At 35.2% G+C, this 26,102-nt stretch overlaps 3 protein-coding genes across 4 annotated transcripts; 1 reads left to right on the forward strand and 2 right to left on the reverse strand.

The window, feature by feature from the left end:
* Window positions 1-241: 241 nt before the first annotated feature.
* LOC123306493 (L-threonine ammonia-lyase) lies at window positions 242-6,502 on the reverse strand. 2 transcript variants are annotated; one of them, XM_044888527.1, is made up of 7 exons: window positions 6,311-6,502; window positions 6,035-6,157; window positions 5,437-5,507; window positions 5,097-5,384; window positions 1,625-1,787; window positions 1,050-1,568; window positions 242-530 (listed from the first exon to the last, which is right to left on the reverse strand). In XM_044888527.1, exons 1-7 carry the CDS (start codon window positions 6,347-6,349, stop codon window positions 381-383), a joined length of 1,353 nt encoding a protein of 450 aa, XP_044744462.1. In that variant the 5' UTR covers window positions 6,350-6,502; the 3' UTR covers window positions 242-380. The 2 variants fall into 2 exon arrangements, with proteins under 2 accessions (XP_044744462.1, XP_044744464.1); XM_044888529.1 differs by having other exon boundaries at window positions 6,223-6,354.
* A 7,220-nt stretch (window positions 6,503-13,722) lies between these two features.
* Window positions 13,723-17,810, reverse strand: LOC123306494 (XK-related protein 4-like). Its single transcript, XM_044888530.1, has 3 exons — window positions 16,801-17,810; window positions 16,590-16,745; window positions 13,723-15,697 (listed from the first exon to the last, which is right to left on the reverse strand). Exons 1-3 carry the CDS (start codon window positions 17,414-17,416, stop codon window positions 15,246-15,248), a joined length of 1,224 nt encoding a protein of 407 aa, XP_044744465.1. The 5' UTR covers window positions 17,417-17,810; the 3' UTR covers window positions 13,723-15,245.
* Window positions 17,811-18,338: 528 nt separating this feature from the next.
* LOC123307278 (DNA-directed RNA polymerase III subunit RPC7-like) lies at window positions 18,339-25,554 on the forward strand. Its single transcript, XM_044889519.1, has 4 exons — window positions 18,339-18,413; window positions 21,743-21,979; window positions 23,679-23,917; window positions 25,239-25,554. The coding sequence occupies exons 2-4, from the start codon at window positions 21,821-21,823 to the stop codon at window positions 25,501-25,503; spliced, it is 663 nt and encodes a 220-aa protein (XP_044745454.1). The 5' UTR covers window positions 18,339-18,413; window positions 21,743-21,820; the 3' UTR covers window positions 25,504-25,554.
* The last annotated feature ends 548 nt before the right edge of the window (window positions 25,555-26,102 follow it).

Raw genomic sequence — 26,102 nt, forward strand, 5'->3', positions numbered from 1 at the left:
ATCAAAGGCTTCATCCATGACTTGTTTATGACAAGAATCGATATTTTCGTAATTTCTTCATTACGTAGGAATTAATTCTATACAAAAACATACTCTGAAATTCTCTCTGCACTTTAGTGAAATTCCCATGGAAATCGGACATCTGGTTCTGGAGACTGCTTATAGTAAGTTGGTAAAGCAGCCTTTCATGAGGGTCAAATATTACTTGACTGCTCATTGTTACATTCGGGACAAGTAACAAGTAAGTAATTAGAGTTTATTTCATTAGAAACACCGATGACAGCAATATGCACAAATATAACAGAACTGAATATATTAAATATGAATAAATAATTATATATCACAAAAAATCTTGAAAACAAACCACATTGAAGTTTAGTCTAAATTCCTGCGATTGATGACGTTATGTCTGGTTTAGAATGTTTTATGGAACGTAAATTCTCAAATTTTACTTTTTTGTAATGGGCGAACATAAGTTCTCTCAATTCCAAGCTATGGGCATAGTCTCTGGTTTCACAAACCACCTTTACCTGAAAAATTATTATATCGTTATAAGGTACATTAAAAAAAATTTGGTAGTAGGTTATTGAATCTTGAAGGTTGATATTTTATGTCTGAACGTGTTGCTTAGCTTCTATAGGCACCTCATTAGTTAGAGAAAACATATACGCATAACGCATGACGTTATAATCTACAGCGAAATTCTTATGGGAACTTTTCAAGATGAATTCCTCACCGATTCACTCAAAATCCAAAACTCTTACCTCACTTCATAGAGTTTTTTATCAAACTTTTCACGAAATATTATAGTAAGTGCTGAGAGTTAAGTTCAAGCGCAAAATATCAACCAAGAAGATTGTATTGTAGATGAAGTTGAACCAATAAATTCAGAGATCTAAAACCTGAACTGGTCCAATCTACTAACTGAATACGATTTCCAAATAAATTCTGTCGAAATTCACAGAATATCACAGTAGATACTAATAAATGCAAGAGGTTATAATGAAGTTCTATTTTTTTACTTGCAAAGGTTAGGTTACGTAACGTACCTCAACGCTGAAAACGTCTGAAGTGACCCAAGCTCTCTCGTGTATGACATCTTTGATCGATACTCCTATGCTACCAATAAGTTTACACAACTCGGAAATTCCTCCTGGCCTATCACTAACAGTTGCTTTGAATTTCACCAATCTCCCGTCTGCGGCTAAGCCTCTTTCCAAACATCTCCCCAAGATGGTGGTATCGATGTTCCCGCCGCTGAGTATCAAAACTACCCTCTTTCCTTTGAATTCATCTAGTTGTCCCGCAAGTATTGCCGCCAGTCCACAGGCGCCTGCACCCTCAACAATGCATTTTTCCATCTCAACCAGCCTCAGGATGGCAACAGCTATCCATTCCTCCTGTACTATCACCATTTTATCGACGTGATCTTTAGCCGTAACCCAAGCATTATAACCAACTTTTGGCACAGCTAAACCATCCGCCAATGTCCCCTCTATGTTTGTTTGAATCGGTTCCCCACACTCCAAAGCCTTGGAAAAACTAGCGCATCGTTCCGACTCTACACCCTGCTCAAAAAAAGATCGATCAGTTCGATTCGTGACAAAATAAAATGAATCATTACAATTATTTTGATTTTTGAATTCAAGGCTTTGACTGCTACTATAACACCGGCTAACAGCCCGCCACCTCCCGTGGGTACTACTATAGCGTCTATATCGTTGACTTGTTCGAGTATTTCTAACGCTATGGTTCCTTGACCAGCTATTATATGAGGATGGTCATATCTGCAAGAAAAATAAGTTTGAGGCAGAGCTCCACTGCTGAAAAAATCTTTTTTCTTATTATGCACTGAGGACACCAAGGTGGTGCGACTTATATTTTTTCGTCGACCTGAACAAAAAATGACGTTTTGCGTACTAATTTCCGAACAAAAAGTCTATTTTTGAAGACGAGTACTTTTCGTACTGATTCACTTTTCGTACTGATTCCCTTTTCGCACTGATTTACTTTTCGTCCGGCTTTAGTAACTAAGCAATATATTATATCCCAGGGCCATTGAATCAATTTTGTGTATACAGAATTTGTTGAAAACATAAGTGCCTGTGACAATAACTGTCATTTGATGTCAAATTAATTCTTTACAAAATCTACTTGATTTTACCAGTGAATTACGTACGTGGTCTGAATGTTAGTGTTCAGTATAATCAATAATGGATAGTGATAGCGATATGGATAACAGTAACACTTCATCAGAGAGGAAACAATTTTTTTTACGGACGTATTGGCACAAGATATACAGGGTGTATTTGAAGATGAGGTTTTTTTTCAACAGAAGGTAGAACTGGTCAAGATGAAGCGTTTCATCAAAAATCACCTATACAAACTTTCACAATGACAAAGTTGAAAAAAAAATTTAAAATATGATTACTGAAATAGATTCTAATACGACCCTAGATCGTTTGTTAGCTGAATTATCGCAAAGCAATGGAAAAAAGTTGTCGATTCTACCGTGTGGTTTCGTTTAGGATATTGGCACGTTCGATATTTACGTGGTAATGAAAATGGAAGCTTAGGATTTCCGAATTGTTCTCATGATTTTTCAGTAACTTACACGGTTTTATGAAATGGCTCATTTCGATACCAACTGACAGAAGAGACTTAGGACACAAGTGTAAAAAATAGAATAATACTTCTAAATCTCACCAATCAAATTCCTAAATTATTCACGAATTTTTTCACAATGGGCATCACAATCTTCTTGTTCGAACATTTCAACAATCATCGTAAAAATCGGAAGAAATGAGGAAACGGCCTAGCACTTTTTCAACATTACTAACATAAGCACTTTCAAGAAACTGCCTCGATTTTCCACATTTTTTTCACCCTAAATTGCACGATACAACAATTATGATTGTCTCAAAAGTGACCCGACGCATCTAATCCCATGAACTTGGTACTGAACCAGTTCAGCCATATGTTTATGTTTTGTTTCGTTTTTACGATGCCGGAGACCTTCCACAGTCCCGTACTTGAAATTCAATGAAACAACTTCTAGGTGTTGTATCTCAGCCATCTTGGATATTTTATGAATACAATTTTTGGACTTACCTCTCTATAGCTACTTGTTTTCTATACAATCCGTGATTTAATTATCGTTTTTCTCTCTATCTTCGTGAAAACCTATTTATTTTAAGTCCCTTTATAGTTTATACTTGCTTTACTGACTGACTGACTCTACAAGATACTTTATATTTGCTATGCCTTTTGCGTACCGACTCGAAAGAGTATTTTTTTAAGATCACTTTCATGGTACCGACTGACTAGCTTTTCCGAGGTACCTTTTCTCCCCGACCTTCCTGTCCCACGCTATGGGTGATGCCAAAACGCTCCAAAACAAAAATCATTGGAGGATCATTCTCGCTGAGTTGTGAAATCAGCGTTCCCAAGCTCGGCCTCTACAAGATTTTTCAGCTACTTCGATTTCTGAGAACCATTTTCATCTCAGGGTCTCCAGACTAATGAATCTTTCCTAACCTACATAGCTGACCATTTCCGCCTTCTCTGAAGTCCCTATATATCACCGGATATTGGAATAAATTACAGATTTCCTTACTGAGTGTCGCGACTCAATACCGTCTGGTCTCAAGCGCCTCAGAGTATCACATTTCCGCATAATAAAGGCCTTTTCAGCGCGGCAGCAACAATATATATATACAGGGTGTTTCCTAATTGAATGTTAATATTTATGGGGTTGATTTTTGGGCCCATTTTAATAAAAAAAACTTCATATGAACATATGTCCTAAACGTCTTATCTTTTGAGATACAGGGTGATGTTATTTAGACAGTCAGTGACACGCCACTGACAAATAACTATGAGTATATTCGATCTCTTGAATGAGGGCTACCGCGTGTGAATTCGCCGCTTGATGCGCTAGTGTAGCGTGAGGTCCACACCATAGACTCAACTATATGATTAATCAGAGGTTTATGGTCTCCATATATCTATAATACTTTTATTGATATTACGTGTTCTATGCTATAAAAGAAGTGAAGCCAAATCATTGTCAGAAAGGGACTTACAAAAATAACGAACAAGATATTGATTAGTAACCAAATATTTCTATATTCAATTTCTCCAATATTATGATCTGTGAAATGACAAGTCCCCATCATCGTAGACAAACAAATCTTGTATTAGTTTCTCTATGTTCAGGACCTCACTCTACAAAGGCGCCAACTGGTGAGCAAAAAAACGGTAGCCCTCATTCTTTTAGTCCGACGCACGGGTTTCATCTAAAAAAATAAAATCTACGTATGTCTCTGCATGGTGATATTGTCATATGTATGTATTAAGGATATTGTTATGATCATGCAGAGGAACGGTTTTTATTTTTTTAAGCGGAAACCGTGAATCGGATTGAAAAAAGTCAAGTGATCAACTTTGGTAAGAAATTATTAGGAATTTCAAAAATAATTTTTATTTCAGGAAAAATCTGTGGCATACCATCAATGTCTCCCAAAATAGGTAAGTCGAATTACGTACGAACGCCACTGGTAGAAATTAAGAAAAAAGTGATACATTAAAAAATGTCTCTTGATTCATAGTATGTATGACAAATTTCATTAAAATATTTGAAGTGGTATTGTAGATATTTTTAATAATAAATGATTTATTTTTGAAAACTTTACCACCCTGTATCTCAAAAGGTAAGACGTTAAGGATATATGTTCATATGAAGTTTTTTTCTTTAAATGGGCCCAAAAATCACCCCCATAAATATTGACACTCAATTAGATAACATCCTGTATGTACAAGTTCTAGCGATACATCGCTAAAAAATTTATTCGAATTATCCAGTGGAAAAGCCGCTCTCTTATTGATCACGACTGGAGTACACTATAAAAATCGAAGAAGTTTCATTTTTATTACATAGAAAATGAATTTTCATCTATTGAGATCTGATCAATCCAGTATTCAGAATGATATAGCGTTAATAGTATCAGAAATACTGATCATTCAACTGTATTGCAAATTTCAATGTTAATTATACCGACGTTTACTAGATCTTATTATAGTTAATATTTAGTTACCCATTTACGTATGTCAATCCTTGCTCTCGAGCCAACTTTGTTGCTACCCTTCTGGCTTCTGCCATGTCCTTCCCCTCGATGATGACATTGGCTTTCAGTTCACGGCATTTTTGAATTTTCATTATGGGTGCTATCAGAGGCATAACAACTGTTACTGGTATATTTAGTAATAAACCGTGGTAACTTATAGCTTGTGCGTGATTTCCCAGGGAAGCTGCTATGACACCTTTGTCTCTTTTCTCTTTGGGTAGCATCAATAAAGCATATCTTGCACCTCTTTCTTTAAAACTGAAATTGTCGGTAATTAAGACCTGCTATGGGTTCAAAACATTTTTCGTACCTTCCAGTGTTTTGAAGGAAATCTTTTTTGAGGTATATATCCATACCCGTCATATCCGAAAGATGTGATTTCTGAAATTGAATGAATTGATGAAAACAACCTCATATTCATTAGCTTGACTTTGTTTATCTACGTAACGGAATTTTTACCACTTCTGAATTACTGGAAATGCGGCAGTTGGTTGAAAAATTTGGGTAACAATGCATTTATTATTATTAGTCATATGACTTATGAAGTTTTATTTCGGAGAAAAAATAAAATGGCGGGTTTTAAATGAAGGCCATGGTTTGTGATTATAAGTATCGATTTCATTCGAAAGGTGACTGATCACCTTGTGAACCCATTATGAAAATTTTACACAAAAGCGGTTTTTGACTGCTCTTGTTGATTTTCAAGTTTTGGCAGAAAATTTTGAAATGCGGTTGAAATATTGTAGATAACGAGAAGTTTGCTCTGCAAACTTTGGTTGCTGTTGAATTTTTCCTTGCAACATTCTACTATGGATTAGAAATACGATGCTTGAAAAATAACAAGAATTTCATCATAGGGAACTCTAATCTGTATAATTTCGAAAATAAATCATAATATTGCTACTCACTATGCATTGCGTAAGGTTTATTCCACTCCGTATCTTATAGGCTGCAGAAGTTATATCTTCAAAACTTATCCTTGTAGGATGATCTGGGTTACAAAATGGATCTTCAGCAAAGTCATCCATTATCTACGAAAAATTATTGTATATTATCATATTAAATTTCTCGTAGGACTCGTTGAATAGGTATATACTTTATACGAAATTTGAACACCACTTTGATCTGAATAGCACTTGAAAATGACCCAGTATTATCATACTGGAAACAAGCAAATCACCTACGTCTGAGTTGAGTTCATCTCTGAGTAAGTAGTTTTCCATATTTCTATCTTTCTTCAGTTCAGAATAGCCACTCAAATGAACTAGATCATACGGAAATAAAACTTGTCACATTTAACCTCTCGGTTTTATCAATATTTACTAAGTATAGTCCGATGATAAATGATTCTTTCGGAGTAACGATCACTTCGGACGAGCCATTATATACTTCGATCTCTTCGTTATCGATATTTCACAATTGGCAGTAAATCTGTATTTAGTCTATATTCTTAGGAATAACTTTTATCTCATATATACCTTCCTATTATAAACCAGTTTACCTATCATCGCAAACAAATTAGATTTTCAGTAATTTCGCTACCGGATGTCAACCTGAATAAAAATTTAGGTAATCTAGAATTTTATATTGTCTGCAGTTATTGCATTTCTTGAAACATTTGAGTTTCATAGAGAATTTATTTTATTTCTCAAATTCCAACCTTTTGAAGAAGTGATAATTGAAAGCGCGGCAGTTGGAAGAATACCAATATATGGAACTAGATGTTTTTTACCAAATTAACAATCGTTACTATAGTTCCACCAGAGAAAACTTTGTCAGCTGCCAGACGAAAATTTTCAAATTGTTTTTGCTTAATCTCAACGTCTGGTTTCATCATTTCCCATTATGTAATTTTTTGCTAATGAAATATTTTCACTAAATTCTCTAAAAGTTATCAGAGAGGGCTGATGAAGAACGTCATTCAGATGCAATATCATATGAATGTAAAGGTAAGGGGATAGGATGCGTTTTATAGCCTCTCTTCTCAAATGCCAACCTCACCTATTCGCGGTGCACCCTGTTCTTACGAACGGGGCTCTGGCGACCGAACATGAGCGATATAACTCTGTTTCCCCCAATTACCTAGATTTAACATTGCCTTGAGCAGGAAATGGCTCTCCGAGTTGATTAAGTTACGTTTTAGACCTTGTTGTGTCAGGATACCTGTGCCACAAGATAATCTAATCGAAACCGCAACCAAAGTTGCACTGACAGCGTTACCAATGCAGCTTTTAAACACCTTCTAACGCAGCTCCTACAAAAAGATGGACCAGTCTAACAGGACAAAATTTGTATACCGTCCCATTCGGATCTCCGGGGGACGGTGCCTCAGCGAGTGAATCATCGTACTACAACCAATGAAGAACACATAGCTTTTGCAGCATGGAACGTCAGAACTTTGCTAGACAACCCAAAGGCCGACCGACCAGAGAGGCGTACCGCCCTAATCGATAAGGAACTGCAACGTACATCCATTGCAATAGTTAACCTAAGCGAGACACGCTTTTCGGACGAAGGTAGCTTGGTAGAACAAGCGTATACTTTTTTCTGGAAAGCTTGCCGGAAGGCGAAATCAGACAACATGGCGTAGGCTTTGCCATAAGAAACGACTTGGCCGCCAAACTTACCGAAAATCCAGTTGGCATCTCAGAACGTATAATGACCTTACGCTTTCCTGCAGCAAATAACACGTTTGTTAACATCATTGCAGTATACGCACCAACTTTGAACTCCTTCTGATAACTTAAAGGATATTTTCTACGAAAACCTCGTTGCTACATTAAGTAAAATCCCAAAACAGGAACGAATTATTCTCCTTGGAGACTTCAACGCCAAAGTGGGTAGATGCCAAGACTCAGAACTGTGGCCAGGAATAATAGGGAAACATGGCACAGACAGCATCAATTCGAACGGAAAATGTCTGCTGGCTCTTTGTGCAAAACACAATCTGAGTATAACAAACACCTATTTTATTACGAGACCCCATACAAGGGGGACCTGGCGCCACCCACGCTCAGGGCATTGGCATACTCTCGACTATGTGATCGTGAGAAGAAAAGATCTGACAGAGGTGTTGGTCACTAAACCCAGAGAAGATCTGGAATGTTGGACTGATCAAAGGCTGGTAATCTAGAGAATGAAAATCTCAATGCTCCCAAAATACCAACGCAAGCCTAAGTATCTAAGAGAGCGCCTTCAAATCTCCAAACTGAAAAACCCTTCTACAACAGAAAGATTCAAAGCTGTCGTCAAAGATAGTCTAACACAACCATAACGACGACATTGAGAGTCGCATTGGTTCCGCTTAAAATAATCTCTTTCAAATACAGCCAAAGAAATACTGGGCACAGAACGCTCGCGAAAATCCCCAGCTTGGTTCGGCGTCAGCGATATCGCACCCCTTTTGGAATTAAAACACCATGTAACGAGAGGGTAGTTTTCAAACCTACCCCCTCATTTTAGAATAATAATTTTAGTTTTCATTTTAAATAATTTCGTTTTGAATTAATTTTCCGAGAAATATTTTGAATTTCCAATTCAGGATTCCGACATCGTTCGGAATTGTAAACATACCGTACCGTTTTTATTCCCTAAAAACGATGTCGCACCGTATATAAAACATCCTGAATTGGAAGATAACCGAGTTTTTTTTGTTCGCTAGCACAGATAAGTCGAAATTAAGACGTTTTCATCGACGCAAATTTACCGAATTTCGACTGTCGTGCACATCTGATTTCCGCACCCCCCCTGTGGGGCATAAAATCAGATGTTCCCCCGCAGGCCACTTCACTTACGATTAACTTGCTGCCGTCTTGCGATTTTCCCGTGATTAGTTTTGACTTACGATTAATTCACCAACTGTTACTACTTACGATTGACTGCTAATGATTCGCCGAATTAATACATTAAAATTTCGCTTGCCGTGAATTACCGTCCGCCGTGCTTAGTATTTTTGAGTTTAGAATTTTCACGTTTTTTTTTTTTTGCTCTTATTAGTCCGGGACAGAATTTTTATTTAGTTTTTTTTCTTTTAATTATTGTTCACCGTATTGGGTGATTGCCAGAAGTGCAAGTGGCCAAACAGAAACTTAGGTAAGACGACACGCCGTTATTTTTTTTGTTATATAATATTGGAACTTCAGCCTCCCTCTATCCCTTCCTACCCCTAGTTTAAGCTCCACTCCTACTGTTAAAGCACCCCGCTGGCGTGGATACTCAGGGGGTGCGGAGGCACTTTGGAGTGGCAGAAAACCTTCCTCTATCCCTTCCTACCCCTAGTTTAAGCTCCACTCCTACTGTTAAAGCACCCCGCTGGCGTGGATACTCAGGGGGTGCGGAGGCACTTTGGAGTGGCAGAAAACCTTCCTTTATCCCTTCCTACCCCGGGTTAAGTTCCACCCCTATTGCTAAAGCCCCCCCGCTGGCGTGGATACTCAGGGGGTGCGGAGGCACTTTGGAGTGGCTAACCCTCTTTCCTTCCCCGTTGTTTCGACGCTCACTTCAGTTGTTATCGAAGAACCCCGCTGGCGTGGATACTCAGGGGGCGAAGAGCGCAACTAGGGGTGAGCTGTTGTAAATCTGTGCCGTCTTCCATCCCCTAACCTGGCTGAAGTCCAATATCTGTCCGTCAAGTGTACGTCTCAGGTTCTGGCTGGCGAACAAGTCCGTTAACCCCCGTATAACGTTTGAGATCGGATCCAGTGTTATTTCGTCCGTCTTGCCCCTGTAAATCTCACCGATTTCGAGTCACTATAAAAATTTTATAGTAGTGCCATTTGTGTTCCCCTTTTCGACAAATAAAAGTTGTACCTATATGTTGATTCTGCCTGTCATTGTGCGTCGCTAACACCCTAGACACCAGGGAACCCTGTCTACGGCTAGTAGCTGCCAGGGTAGGTTTGCTATTCTCCCTTAAAGAATGGCTGGCGCTCGAGTACACCGAGGAAAACCCCGTTACAACCAATGGAAACACTGGAAACAGCCAGCAATTAACAAGCCTGGCGATGTTGCAGCCGAAAAAAGTCTTTTTTACATAAAACGAGAGGTCCGTCAAGAAATAAGAAAAATCAAGCTGGTGGAGAAAAAAATCTAGGGAAATAGAAGTTTACGCCGATAACCATTACTACAGGTTTTTTCGAAGCTATTAAAACTGTTTATGGTCCAAGCAGAAGAGCTAACTTCCCTGTAAGAGATGCTCCTGGTGTTATCCTACCTGTTGATAGAAAGATTCTTGAAAGAAGGAAGGAGCATTACTCTCAGGTGTTGAATCAAAATTTAGACTAGGATTCATCCATTCTAGACCGGCTCCCCGCGTATAGTTCGATGACATCGCTTGATGACGAAATCTCAATGTCGAAAATCACTTCAGAGACGCTTTAGTTATCAACCTCTATAAAGAACAACGGCAACGTACTGTATGTACAGTACTCCAAGCGCCTAACCGGGCGAATGTTTTCACATTCGATGACTGCTTGAAGCAAAGATTATCTTTGGCTTGAAGTAGTTGAACTTAGGAGCCATGAATTGTTATAGAAGTCTGCAGAGAAAGTGAGGTTTGCTTCAGTCTTTGCGTGATAGGTGGCGCATCGTGATGAGATATCTCAAAACGACGCCCCGATATCGCATAAGACTACCCTCCTCCATTCGGGAGATTCAGTGCTATACTGAACTGACGAAGGAAAATACTTTGGGAAGCTTCATAAATACTAGTGCCAGAGACAAGTTTGTCTCTGCTACGGCTTACGGGCTTACCTAGACACGGAAATACTACAACCGTATCAATTCAGCATCACGGGCAATATGGAAGCTAAAGGAAGGACAGAGTGTTTCAAAATTACGACCTCAATCTGAAGACCAAGAAAGCTGTTTACAAAGCAGTGGTCCTCTCAACGCTTCTTTACGGAAGCGAAAGCTCAGAAAGCTGGACTCCCTACAGGCGACACATTGAACAGCTTGAACAAACGCAACAACGTCATCTAAGACAAATAATGCACATTAGATGGTTCCACAAAAGAGACAGATGGAGCAGCCACATTCTAAGAATGCAAGACACAAGACTCCCCAAAATAGCTCTGAATGGCGAATTCACTGAGGGAACTCGGAAACCAGGAGGCCAGTATAAGGGCTTTAATGCATCAATCCCTGAAATCAGTTAATGACATTCATAACTTGGAACAACTAGCGTTAGACAGATCACAGTGGAGGTCTTTGGTCCACCCACAGTTATAATGTAGACTCGAGAAAAATACAGCGGCGGCCAGATCTGGATGGTGACTATCCATGCCCGGAGTGTGGAAGGATCTGTAGGACACAGTTCGGTCTCTTCCAGTCACAGGAGGGCACACAGTCGCAATGGGGTATTTTCCTAAAACTCAAAAAAAGAATTAAAAATTATTTTTGGAAACCATTTTCCATTGGTTAGTCACCACATAAAAGGTTCCACTCAAAATTCAGTAGGAAAAAAAATATAGCCTTTGAAAAAAAATATGTGAGAGCTTGTGACGTAGAATGCCTTTACTAGAGTCTAGTAATTTTTGTGAATTCGACAACATCGGAACTGATCAAGAGGATATAGAACTTGGAACATAAATGCATTTATGTATTTATGTTCCAAGATACAGAATTATATCTTCCTGAAACCGATGACAGTTTCTGACATTGTTTTAAACGTTCTTGACAGATTGTTATAACTTGTGGAAATGGAGTCGAATTTTTCAAAAGCAAGCAGTGAAAATTTACCACCTGTAAAATTTTTCATATTGATGACTTTAGGAACCTATAAAATATATCAGCAATGCCTTCTTTCATCAACAATAACAGCCCAAGGAAGATCGAATATTAACTGACAATAAACAACCATAGACTCAATAATATATTATCAAGTCTATGGAGATCAGAAAACATTGATGAGAGTTATTGATGGCAATACACAACCATAGACGCAATAATATATGGAGATCAGAAAATTTGATGAGAAACATTGATGAGTGTTCCAACGATGCCGGATTGTAAAAGTGACGTAGAATGTTTCTGGGAGAATGCCTCCGCGATGTGAATTTCTGTAATTAAAAACAGGCTAAATACAACTGTTAAAATAGAAAAAAAAATACTTTTCCATATATTTGAGATATGAGGATTTCGGTGATATATATTTTGAAATTTAGGAAAATACCCCATTAGCCCTGAGAAATTATAAGTTCGAGTCTTTTTGCAGATTTATATTCAGTAACGGGATATAGCAATGAATGAATGAGTGATAAAACAGATATTTTAGCACTTGGATGGGCGACCTTTTGAAATCAGAATATACAGGATGGTCCAGATCATAACCAAGAAATTTTAACCATTATTCTACATCAAAAATAAGCCCTAGTTTGTCATATAAACATATGTCGAGAAATGTTTCCTCTCCGAGATACGGGGTGTTAAAATTATAGAAAAAAAAAAACGTTTTTTATTGATAACTTTCACACTGCTTGAAATATTTTTATGAAATTTGAGACATAGGTTTTGAGCGTCAAGGAGGACTTTTTGCATAATATCATTCCTTTTCTATTCTACCAGTGGCGTCCGTACTGCAGTGAGACTGAATCTTTTCAGATAAAAAAATGATACGCCACTGGTTTTTCCGACAATAAAAATTACTACTTAAATCCTTATTTGATTTGGAGCAAATTCGGTCTCTTGACATTTTGCTGAACGAGGCATCGTTTCCGGTTAAGAAAATGAAACACATTCTCATGCATGAAGAAATCGCCAAAATTTGATATGGTATGTACCTACATGATAATAATAAGACTATTTTTGTGAACGAAACGTGTAACTTAAAAAAAAAGCATTAACAACCACACTCAAAACGAACTTAAAGATGTTCGAAATATGAACCATTTTGCCGAACTTGTTTTTTATGGTTTTTATGGAGTAATTGGAAACCAAAACTGTCATTTAAGTTTTTTAATCAAATTATTCTACCCTACAAATATGAGTTGGGTGTGTGTTGAATTAATCTAATCTTAGAAAATTGCTACAAAACCGTAGTAAGCTTTTTATTGCTATATCAAATTTTGGCGATTTCTTCAAGCATGAGAATGTGTTTTATTTTTTTGACCGGAAACGGTGCCTCGTACAGCAAAAAGCCGAGAGACCGAATTTGCTCCAAATTGAATAAGGATACAAACAGTAATTTTTATTGTCGAAAAAACCAGTGGCGTATCATTTTTTTATCTGAAAATATTCAGTCTCTCTACAGTACGGACGCCACTGGTAGAATAGAAAAGAAATGATATTATGCAAAAAGTGCTCCTTGACGCTCAAAAACTATGTCTCAAATTTCATAAAAATATTTCAAGCAGTGTGAAAGTTATTAATAAAAAAAATTTTTTTTTCTATAATTTTAACACCCCGTATCTCGGAGAGGAAACATTTCTCGACATATGTTTAAATGACAAACTAGGGCTTATTTTTGATGTAGAATACGTGGTAAAAATTTCTTGCTCACGATCTGGACCAGCCTGTAGAGAAATTCATGTGCCCATGGTTTGGACAGTTCTGTCATAGAACATATCAAATGACGAGGTGATTCTTGAATAAAACACAGTTTCTCAAAATAATCTTGTAATTTATCTTCATTGAGTATTATATCACAAAAAATATCGTATAAAAGACATTTCCTTCAATTTCATATGAAAAATTAACTAATGACAATGTTTCACTGAAATCAAAATGAATATCTATTAACTAACATCACACAATACAGAATTCAAAAATTCGATATAAAATATACACAATAACAGAGTGTATGTAGCAAAGGGGTTGTTAGTATCTATTGTTGCAACCCACTTTACTGGATTATTCAACAATACTGAATGCATTAGCTGGCAACCATAAAAGACATCCTTATTTTAGAGATCCAAGAACTATTTCAGATCTGATAAATTGAACAAAATTGTCATAGCATATTGTCAGAAGATCGATACGAGTTATAATGAGAAAATGAATTGAATTCAAACTTCTCTCATCGAACTTCTATGATTATCAACAATATTTGTGATGATTTTGTTGAACAAACGTTACTAAATAGTTGCCAAAATATTGAATTACTCAAATCTGGAACAATGAATCGGCATAAAAGTAGTGGAGAAACGAGATCATTTTGATTCTGTTGATTATTTGTATCAAACTACAAAATTCATGATTGCTCATAAATATATTCCTTTATTTACTATAAAATATGTACAAATATGCATAATTTCACCACAAACCAAATCGAAATAAAATATGAATGTTCTTTTTTTTTGGCATACATAACTTTCAATTTGTATATAATACACAGGATTTCCGAAGTCACAAAGAGGGAAGATAATAATTACACATTGGCAACAATGTAATAATGTACGCCAGTTGTGGAGTTATTTGAAATTATTGCATAAGAATCATTCTTTTAACATAAATATATCACACTAACAATTGAAAAAATATTTAAATTAACTTTATTGCATTTCATCGAAAAACATATCACTCTACTGTTGTCATTCATTATTCAACTTCATTGCTTACGAGAACAATTCATTTTGATTAAATTATCAAAATCAGTTAACGACGATTAGATCTATATAAAATAATATGAAATAATTATGTTGCGTAAGAATAAATGACTTCATTTAATAACAGTCTATCATATTTCAACTTATTTTATGGCATCCATTAAAAGAAATATGTTTTGCTCTTTTTAAATTTTTTTCTTATGAAAGTAAAATGAATTACCCTGGCATTGTCTCAAACTTATGGATAATTTTGAATGACTGATAGAGTCCATCCACATTTTGAAAATATTCTATATAAACAGTGATGCTTCCATGAGAAATGAAGAAAGCTTCTTACAAAAAATCATCGGAAAAGCCTGCCATAAAAGCGATCAAAAATCATCATTGACCTCCCAAAGCTTTAAAATTTTTAAAAAAAATTAAAGAAAATATAATTTTCAGACTAAATCACATAACTTCAATGAAGAACAATTTAATTCAAAGAGACGAACATGATAGGATACCTTGAAATAAATAAATAAATATGTACCAATATTTTTCGGAGATTTTCGCTTAGGATGTATGAAAAAAAAAAAGATTATTGTCTTAATCTCATTAACTGTCTGCTTGTATACCCAGTACTGGGATGAAAGCACTTATAATACAATATCATGAATACCAATCCAGCAACATATGGAATAATATTGAGGAAGAAAATAGGTTTGTAGTACATTAACTTTTCAATTTCGTGAGGCGCATTAAAATACCACACCAAATTTGCTACCGTATTCTCCGCAAACAATAAACTATAGAAAAAAAAGTATTTTTTTCCAGTAGGACCTTCGTGTAAGGTTACAAATGTGAAAATGTAAACTGCACTGAACGTTGAATAGAACATTATGCTGCAGCACTGATTGTTGTTGCAAAAATTATTTTCTTGATCCATATATAAAAGCCAAATCATCATGATGAACCAATGAAAAGATATGGCTAGAATTGTGGCTTCAAGATACATGGATGCAATAACACTGATGCACAAAATTCTAGAAACTGAAAAATAAATTATTCATTAACACTTTTATTTGCTAAATATGTTGAAATTTTAAGATTGCGTAGGAGCATTTTAGAATTATACCACGTGACTTTTCAGATGATGTTGAAGGGGACCTACCTCTATTTCCGATTCCGACTCTACAAAATAGAGGAACAGAGAATAATGTAACTAGTTGACGTTGCCACAACATGGAAATTTTCACTGATTGAAGGAATCATCAAGAGGTATACTACACACAAAACGCAAAAAGAGGATGGAGAAATTCTATTTCGAAAATTCGCTCTGTTGGTTTCACTGGAGAATTCTTGAAATGGATCAGGTATCGGTGCAAAGCCTAATTTTTTTTTCGGAAAAATGTGGAAAACAATTTTTTTTTCGTTTCCGAATGTAATATCCTTGAAAACCACATATCAATAGGTGTTCTGAATCCATTAATAAATGTTATATAAATTTTAATAACATGATTGTGATCGCAAAGTTGTGTTGAATAACCTGTTTCAGTGAATCATGTTCTTCACTATTTAGCATTACTTCCCATAATTCTCATTTTACTAGACTTCAAATTCAACGGTACTGGCGTCAGAAAATTTGCAATATTATGACATAGTGGAACCTATCCAGTCATACAGAGGTTTTCGTTGCAGACGAGGCATATGCCCATAATATCTAGAGAGTCGAAACATGTTGCGACTGGTTCCTTTTATCACAGAGTCTTTTCTCGTTTGTGTATATATATTGTATGAACAATTTAGGATGATATTAAAGCAGAATATATGGTTTCAATAGTTGAAACTTGAGCTGAGAGTAAAAAAAAAGAGAGCAAACTTCAAATCATATATCACATTACAAGTTTTCATCACATTAATATGTGAATAATTCATTACTAACCTGTAACCATGAAATGCCACATGAATTGAACAAAAGTTCCTATCCATGATATATTGTTCTTTGTTTTCTGCGATACCCTGAGCAATCTATGGTATGATGCCATCGACCAGGCCATACTGACAAAAGAACTTCCAATTGACAGTAACTGATGGAAGACTGAAATTTATTCGTTACTCCTAAAATCATTGGCAATGTACAACTATTTACTTACATGTAAAGGTGTCTTGACCAAAATCCTGGCCTCTATTGTAAAATATTATAGTGATTTGTAAAATTTGTTGAGGGGCAGCTTCTAAAAAACATTCTAAAACTCTCAATAACGCAACATCCGAGTCCTCCTTAACCATAAGTTCATAGTATTTTCTTTGGTTTTCATAATCTTTCAATTTCTCAGCCTTTTTAGATTTTCTCGCATATCTAAGAGCATCGAAGTACCTCAGTACTGGTGCTAATTGAAATATAAGAACTATTAAAAATAACACACCCCTATTTGTGCAGCGCTGTGTCAAAGTTCTATTTTTATTCAATTCTTCAGATTCATCAAGCACATACATTCTTATACTAAATGCTGTATTTATTAACGCTGGTATCAATATAAAAGCTACAGTTGTGAGAAAATATGCCTTTTGACCACTAAGATAATATCTCACAGCCAAGTTGCAATCCAAACCAACGTCCACTATATGACTTGCTATAGAAATAACGAATCCAGCTATATCCCAGTATGTGACTCTATCACTAGGAGGTAATCTATCAGTTTCATCTTTTTGTTGTTCAATATGATCGATTTGTTGCACAAACATTTTGTTCCCTATAGAATACTTCATGGTCTTTACAGAAACTATTTTGTTTTGTAATGGGCTTCAAATAGAATTGACGTCCATCTTTAGGCACCTTGGAATATCATGTTGATTTACAATATTACGTTTCTCAAAAATATCTTGGAAGAACATTAAATTCGTCATTTTTTCCCTCAATTCGTACATAAACGAATTGAGACAACAAAGATCAACTAGTACTCATTTGATATTTCATTTGAAATGCTCGAAAATACTTGCCGAATTTTTCATATAGTTATAAAAAGATATCACATATATCAAGAATAAAACGTTAGAAGGCCGGAATTTATACAAAATAAGGCCCCATGAAGGTTTATTTTTAACTTCACCTTCGTGGTACACAAAGGCTGGACAATTTGACAAGCAGTGACAACAATGTCAACGAGAAAAACAAAAACCAGCTGTTTCAAATAAGCGTCAAACCAAAGAGTTACTCTTTGGTCAAACTTTCCACTTTTCAAATCAGTTTTAATATACCTTATATTCAACATACGAATAACTTGCTCAACGAGTGTGTAGAATAATGTTTTTTTCTTCCATATACCTGAACGACACTATTGAAGCAAAGATAAACCTTTTTTGTTTGAATGAGGTCCATGAAAAGCAAGAAAGAGTAAGATATTTTGTTAATGTTTTATGGTCTTTTAACCTCAAACTCAAAACAAGTCACTTCACTATTATTTTTAGGTTAGATTTCGAAAATATTTGACTTGATTTTATTTTGTTAATATTCTAATATATTGCTCAAATGAGTATTTTCCACGACGAAATCGAAATAGAAGATTTCGAGTTTGACCCAGAAGAGGAGATTTACTACTATCCTTGTCCTTGTGGGGATAAATTCCAAATATCGAAGGTAATTCCAGAGATCAACCTTTATTTTTTGATTAATTCCATTATTCGTCTTTAGGAAGAACTTCTCTCTGCGGAAGACATAGCAACTTGCCCAAGTTGTTCTCTTTATGTTAGAGTTATCTACGATTTGGTAAGTGTATAATATTTACTGAATTTTAAAGCAACAGATGGATGTCCCTTCAGTAATAATCTTGCAATTTCACTGTAATGTATGTACAGCAGCTCACTGGATTTTATAACCTATTCAAGGAGAAAACTCGTAAAGTTTCTATCAAATTTAAGTTTCCATCTGTGGTTTCCAGAATTCACAGTCTAATCAAAAAATTGTAAATTGCTGTTTCTCTTATATTTCCTTGATAACTGGAAAATTCATTTAGGTAATCCTCCTTCTTTTTTTTAAGTAGAATCGACTGAAATGATGGAGGTAATATGTATGCACTCAATACAGCAACAAAAGAATACATATATGATGTTTGCTAATATATAATAATAACTTGACGATCTTCTCATAAACACCCCTGTAGACATTTTCAGTCCAAACCGCAAACTGTGTTATTTTCCTGCTTTCACCATTTAGTGTTAAAATTGTTATCAAATCAGCTATGTAAAAATACTTAGCCATTTGAAATAAGTAACTATACTTCATTCAAATTTATTTTAGCAGTCGGTTGGCCATGGGAATTTGACACATTTCACTCTGTATAGTACGAAAATGTGGGGTTATGAAGCTTGTCAAAACATTTTTGGGTTTTAAATCAACGCTATGTTGCCCTATGTTCTACGTAAAAGTTTCTGTTATTACGTATTTTATCACAATGTCGAATCTCTTCGGAAAATATGTGACGAACATAATTGAAGTTTATACAAACTGATTGAAGGCATACTAAATCCAGTTATTTGCATGGAAAATACAAGAGATCAATCAGTATAATATCATAATATGCACTAGCTTGAAGAGAGTTAATGTTTGTTATCTTCTTTGGCTTACATAATTTGTAGATTTCAAAAATATTAACCCGAAGATGAAATGATTGAAATGCATATAATGCAGTGGTTGGGAATGGGTATCTCCCGAAGAAATTAACAGATAATTACAAGAATGTTAAATTCTTCAACAAAAATCATCTTGCATCAATATAAGTAAAAGGAATTCAAGGAAGTTTCAAGTTAAGATGCAACTTCACCGTTGAACAAAAATTTCACATGAATAAACAAGTAACAGGGCAACTTGCGCGTATTTGTGGCTATTCATCTTAATACATTGATGTAATAACGAGTGTAATAATAATAATTAGTTATTTATTAGTACCTTAAGACATTTACATTGTATAGGACAAGTCAAATGAAAAATAGAAAAATCTATTTTAGGGAACTTATTCTCCGATGACATTTATCGAAAATCCTGTAGTGAACTTTTCGCATTAATTCACTCAAACATAAAATTCTCTGCCACCACTTTTTTGGGTCTCCCAATAGAAGGAAATTCTTTGTCATCCTCTTCATTCACAATCTGTCTGATTGTAGAAATATTCAGCTTAAATATGAGTCGTTTAGATTCAGATGAAACATTATATAGATTCTCTTACATTGAATATGTGCGCTACCTTCTGACGTATTGTGGATTTTAGAATATCAGGGTATAACTATTTTAATGAGCGGACCTGAATTCTAAATAGCACTTCCTGAAACCCTGCCTCTTTTTTCAATCACTTTCGGCATTTTCGAATTTTTGTAATAAAAATTGATAATAATAATAGTGGCAACGGCGTTATGACATTAACGACATGTCATGAGTGCCAACCTAACTTCGTTCTAGTTACAAAAACTTGAGAAAATTATTTCATGGCCAACCGACTGCTAAAATAAATTTGAATGAAGTATAGTAGGCTGTTTCCGATGTAACCCAAAGTTTGAAAGGTCTGAATGTATTTTAGGGACAATGTGCATTATCAAAAACTCGAACATGCAAATTTGCAGCAGAAAATTATGATTAGTTCTTCACTCAGTTCTTTATAAACGTCTTATAACCCAGCTTGGTGAATCACTCTGTATTGTGTAGGAGACATTTTTCCGTTTCCGGAAAAACTAGAATTTGAAATGAAAAAAAATTGCACATTAATTTCGAAAACCAATAAAATTTGCAATTTTTTTTTGTAAAAACGAGCCTTCACTTTTCAATTTTGTTCAATTGATAAGTCACAGGATCCAATGAATCTGCTGACGCGATACATACTGTACCTTTTGATAATGATAGGCCCAAAATTTTTCTTGTCGGCAGACTTGACTGTAATTTTCACTAATTCACTAGTCCTGCTATGAATGATCTACTACTTAATTTTATTTCATCCTGGGCATTCCCTGAATTTGTTTTGTTTCACTATTTATACCATATGAAATCTTACAAAAAATTCAAGAAAATAGAAAAAATATCAGGAAGTCATGCTTATTCATTGTGCTGAATTCATCTGTTTTTACTGATTTGGCGTCCACAGCTTCTCGCGAGAAAAATAAGAGCCGTATTCGAAATTTCCCGGAATCGCATTCAACATTAGGGGATGATAACTCTGCTATCTTGAATGCTTTATTTCGATGAGTTTCACCTCCTGTCGAAATGAAAAACTCACTTCAGAACACCATATTGATAATCTAGAGGAAATAGATGATATTCCGAAAATGTTACTATTAAAATTTCTAACAGTTATCAAATATTGACCTCGTCAGAGCAAATGAGACCGAAACCATGGTCAGGATCTACTCTTTCAAGACGAAATGGTATTTCTGTTAATACTTTGAGTGGTGATTGTAGTTTGTTGGTTCGATTTAGATCAAAGGTCAGATTAAATTTCCGCATTCGATGACCCCCCTGAAGTCTATGAAAATTTCATTGGAAACATTTTTAATCCAGGCTCTTCGCATGGAGTTATTTCAGTGGTTCCTTTGAAAGGAATCACCCTGTATACTTTCGTTTGCGAATATGTGTTGCAAGTACAAAAATATATTCTAAATTGAAAGAAATCATGTTGCGGGAAACTTTTTTATCAAGGAATTACTGTCTGGTGTAAAAAGTTTGGAAGATGAAAGTGCATCGAATTAGTCAATCATTTTTGTTTTGTTTTTGTTTTCGAATTCAGCTTGATCGGAAAATCAACACTTGATTGATGGGTGAACATATGTATATTTGTTTTCCATTGATAATTCATTAAGAATATCGTTCTTGCATCAAATTATGAACAATCTACGCTCATTTGATGGTAATCAATTGCTATTTCTTCAATATATTCAGAAATTGAAATGTTTCAGCGTTTTCATTCTGGAAATCGAATGTCTGTCAAATGGTTGATTGAGAATTCAAAGTTTTGTGTAACCTGCTGTTAGACTCTTAGACTTAGATTTAAAAAATGTCTACCCCTTAAATATCAATGAATTTATAGCAATAAATAGGTACCTTTTTCATTTCAGGAAGAATTCACCAATTCGCATGAACTGGAAACCGTGAAGGATAATTTGAAGAAATTAGAAATTGCCCAATAATTCAATATGGCGTCAAGGGGCCGAGGGAGGGGTCGTGGAGCAAAAAGAACTTTCAACAGGGACCAGTTGAATGCTTTGGGTGTTGTTGGAAATGAACCGCTTTCACAGCTCTCAAATCCACCCCCACTGTATACACCACTCCTCAGAAGCGCAGCACCATTAGAGGTATAAAGTTGCCAAATAAAAATATCACTTATAAGAATCATGTACAAGTATCATTACTAATTGGTAATTCTTTGGTTGAAATATTTCAAATACATAATTAAGTGAAGAAAATGAGAAATGCTTGATATTTTGTTGCCGACTTTAAATTTGGAGGAATGCTACATCTTGGATTCATCATTATTCATTGGCAATTATTTTCAAAAATATGATGACAATAGAAAAAATAATAATACAAGGTGTTTCATATAGTGCCCACTAGAAAAATGTAGAAGAAAATAAGATTTTTGTATGAAAAATTTTTGGATCATTATGAATGACAAGGTACTATTAACTAAAATTTTCTGGTCTGGGGGAGTTCGAATGAACCGTAGTTGAAAATTCTTGAAAAATATTAAGGATAAATTCAGATACATACCACCCGCCGATATGAATATCAACAAGTGTTACGATCTGAATTGAACTAGCCAATTTGCCATCGTTTTGGCCCCAAATGGAGTACGCTCCATCGAAGAAAAGCAGATGCTGACCATGGTTTCGGTCTCATTTGACCTCATCAGAGCAACGTAGCATTTTTCTCCGATGGAGAACTTTTGGAATTGATGGAACTTTATTCACCGTTTCATATTGGGTGGCGCTCTGGGTAAATGTATAGTACCCGGTAGCACGTGCCAATATTGAATAAAGTTCCATCAATTCCAAACGTTCTCCATCGGAGAAAAATGCTATGTTGCTCTGATGAGGTCAAATGAGACCGAAACCATGGTCAGCATCTGCTTTTCTTCGATGGAGCGTACTCCATTTGGGGCCTTGACGCCCTTGACGATGGCAAATTGGCTAGTTCAATTCAGATCGTAACATTAGTTGATATTCATATCGGCGGGTGGTATGCATCTGAATTAATCCTTATTATTGTATTCATTGCCTCCCTGTTTAGGCGTGATCATTCTATTATTATTGTACCGCTGGCATCATTTCTGCCGTGATCTGAACGTGTTCCCGGACTTCTCAATTCGTCATACGTCTGTTGTTCTCAAAGCGAATCGGCGTACTGAATTAGAGAAAATATGGGACATATGCTATTGTCTTCGTCTTGGTTTCTATCTGGAGGGGATTGAATCGGACACCGTTCCATATTGGGTGGCGCTCTGGGTAAATGTATAGTACCCAGTAGCACGTGCCAATATTGAATAAAGTTCCATCAATTCCAAACGTTCTCCATCGGAGAAAAATGCTATGTTGCTCTGATGAGGTCAAATGAGACCGAAACCATGGTCAGCATCTGCTTTTCTTCGATGGAGCGTACTCCATTTGGGGCCTTGACGATGGCAAATTGGCTAGTTCAATTCAGATCGTAACACTTGTTGATATTCATATCGGCGGGTGGTATGCATCTGAATTTATCCTTATTATTGTATTCATTGCCTCCCTGTTCAGGCGTGATCATTCTATTATTCTTGAAAAAACTGAACAATATGATAAAATATTTGTGTCCCATTTGAAATAACAAAATCAACTTTCAGTACAACCACAAGTACCACTGAGAATATTTTTGTTGCATAGATCAATTCATTATATTCCACAAATTTTCGGAAAATATCTTATTCGGTTCTATAGATACATCTTGTGAACAGTTTCCAACTTAAATGAAAAATTAATTGTTCATTTTACTATTGTTCATTTCTGTTTGTTTATTTTATAGTCTTCTGAAGATTTGGATTATGCTTTAGAAATGAAGACAGCTTTAATAAATTTCATGCAACTGTCATACTCGTTTTTGAAACTCCCAGAGAAATCAAGCGATGACCTTAAACAAAAGCTAGAGCTGCCTGAAAAGGAGATAACCCATGAATGGAGAATGTTTCCTAGTGAACTACGTCCAAAATTAAAAGCAAAAAGAAAAATTAAAAGGACTAAAAAGGAGGAATCTGTTCTGGAGAAGTGAGTATACCTTTTTTACTATATCGTTTATTTGTGAAATTAATCAGGGTTTCGTTCATATTTTTCAATATGTATATGGAGCCCTTATAAAAGATAGCTTATGTGTAGAGGGTTTCACAACATGTATATCATACTTGATGGATGATGCTCCTTGCTTAAATAGACTAAGGCCCAGTTTCAGGAGAGTCCATTAAGATTTGATGCCTCATCAAAATTTAAAACTATCGTTTTTGAAAGGAAAAATTGAGGATTAACATTTTGATGGAGCATCAAATTTTAATGGACTTTCCTGCAACTGTTTCAAATATGGTTTCTTATGTATGATGGAGCACCTGCGCATTTCTTTCGGATTGAAGGAAATTTTATAATCAGAGATGGATCGACTTCGTGGGTCTCCGGATTCGAATCCCCGAGATTTTTTTATTGAAATATCTGAAGGAATACATGTAGTCAGCTCCAGTTCAAAATATTCAATAATTGGAGGAACATTTGATGAATGGTTGTGAACAAATTAGAAATAATCCAGTGATTTTAATAGGTTGCGAATGTCGATGCGAAAACGTATCAAAAAATGTATTGAAGTTGATGGTTGGCTTTTTCAACTTTAACTGTGACTTTAATTTATAACATTTCTGTTGCACTTTTTTTAAAAATCTGCTAAACTCATTGATTGGAATTATGCTCGAATAGAATTTTTCATCTCAACTAGCATTGTACTTTTTTTTTCAGTACATTCAGTTGAAGTCGGTCGAAGTATTAATTTTAAATATTTGATTGAGCTAAAAATGACATTTCATTACAAGATAGCTTAAAATTTTAGGCCAGAGTATATAAAAGCATCATTCAGGATTACATAATAAAAAAATATAGAGAAAAGTAAAGACTTGTAGCAACAAGAGTGACGGTATTCACAGGTCTATTTTCAAATGTCTATAATATCTGAAATTCTCATTTTTTTAAAAATAGGTATTTTTCTGATATCGACATCTTGGACATTCTTTATATTTTGGGAAAGCAGAATATTCAAACAAAATGAAGACGATCAATAATATCATTAGTATCTTATAACCCTTGATTGAGGTGGTGAAAAATGTGGAATAAATAAAAAAAATATATTCCCTTTATATGTTCGTGTAAAAAGATTTCACCTTGTCGTTTTTTAAATTGACAATTTGTCAAAATAATGGAGAATTTATAGGATATCTACTAGATTCATTTTTTTTTATTGTCATATTATTATGACTTGGAAGACCATTGGTGCTCAAACAACAGTTTTAATAATCGAATTGTCGATGGAACATTAACATTGTTAAACTTTCAGACTGGAGAGATTGGAGAAAATGGAGAGCGATCGTGCTTATAACATCGATAAGGTCAAAACTGAACCGAACGCGGAAGATGTGGAAGGTAATGAGAACGTCGTTGATGAGGAAGATGAAGAAGATGAAGAGAAAGAAGAAGATGATGAGGAGCAAATGGATGAAGAAATCGACGATGGAACTGATTACGGCAATAACTATTTCGATAATGGTGACAGTTATTGTAATGACGAAGACGATAACTTAGATGATGGTCCCGTGTACTGATTTCTCATTTGCGTTGTAGATAGTGTAAATTAATTCAATAAAATTATTTTCACAAACAGTACTTTTTTTTGTGGAAAAAAATTCGAAGTTTGAATTCTGTGTAATACTGAAACGACAAAAATTATAATTGGGATACATCGGGATATTCCTTCATAACCTCACTCGAAATTATACTATACCTTTTCCAGTTCAAATTGGCGCTAATCAGAATCAAAATGGCATTAGTCAAAATCAAATTGGCAACATGAATTTCGAACTGGCATCAATCAGAAGCAAATTGGCAATAATCAATTTCAATTTGGCATAAGTCAATTGCAAATTGGCAATAAACAGAACCAAATTGGGAGTTCTGAATTCGAATCCTCTATTGTATAAAATATGTATATGAAAAAATTTAATTGAATGATATACACAGTAAATAACGTCATTAATTCAAACCAATCGGGAAAAACAAATTTTCTCAAAGATTTATATCTTGCATATCCGATGCAGAAGGAATGATATGAGCGAGGTATATTTTGCTCAATTAACAATCCTAACCTTGCCAATATTTTTATGAACGATTTTCTCCAATCTTTGCAAATTCCGAACAGAAACGG

The sequence above is a fragment of the Coccinella septempunctata genome, chromosome 2 (genome assembly GCF_907165205.1).
Source record: "Coccinella septempunctata chromosome 2, icCocSept1.1, whole genome shotgun sequence".
Taxonomy (NCBI): domain Eukaryota; kingdom Metazoa; phylum Arthropoda; class Insecta; order Coleoptera; family Coccinellidae; genus Coccinella; species Coccinella septempunctata.

Excerpts from the sequence above, each read along its gene's own strand:
- LOC123306493 (XM_044888527.1), bottom strand. The coding sequence starts at position 6,349 with ATGGAAAACTACTTACTCAGAGATGAACTCAACTCAGAC. Across the intron at positions 5,385-5,436 it reads TTCCTTCAAAACACTGGAAG|TTTTAAAGAAAGAGGTGCAA; the intron begins GTACGAAAAATG and ends CGACAATTTCAG. Across the intron at positions 1,788-5,096 it reads GGATTGACATACGTAAATGG|ATATGACCATCCTCATATAA; the intron begins GTAACTAAATAT and ends TTTTTCTTGCAG.
- LOC123306494 (XM_044888530.1), bottom strand. The coding sequence starts at position 17,416 with ATGAAGTATTCTATAGGGAACAAAATGTTTGTGCAACAAATCGATCAT. Across the intron at positions 16,746-16,800 it reads TGGTCAAGACACCTTTACAT|TCTTCCATCAGTTACTGTCA; the intron begins GTAAGTAAATAG and ends AATAAATTTCAG. Across the intron at positions 15,698-16,589 it reads GTGGCATTTCATGGTTACAG|TTTCTAGAATTTTGTGCATC; the intron begins GTTAGTAATGAA and ends TTTATTTTTCAG.
- LOC123307278 (XM_044889519.1), top strand. The coding sequence starts at position 21,821 with ATGGCGTCAAGGGGCCGAGGGAGGGGTCGTGGAGCAAAAAGAACTTTC. Across the intron at positions 21,980-23,678 it reads GAAGCGCAGCACCATTAGAG|TCTTCTGAAGATTTGGATTA; the intron begins GTATAAAGTTGC and ends TTTATTTTATAG. Across the intron at positions 23,918-25,238 it reads GAGGAATCTGTTCTGGAGAA|ACTGGAGAGATTGGAGAAAA; the intron begins GTGAGTATACCT and ends TTAAACTTTCAG.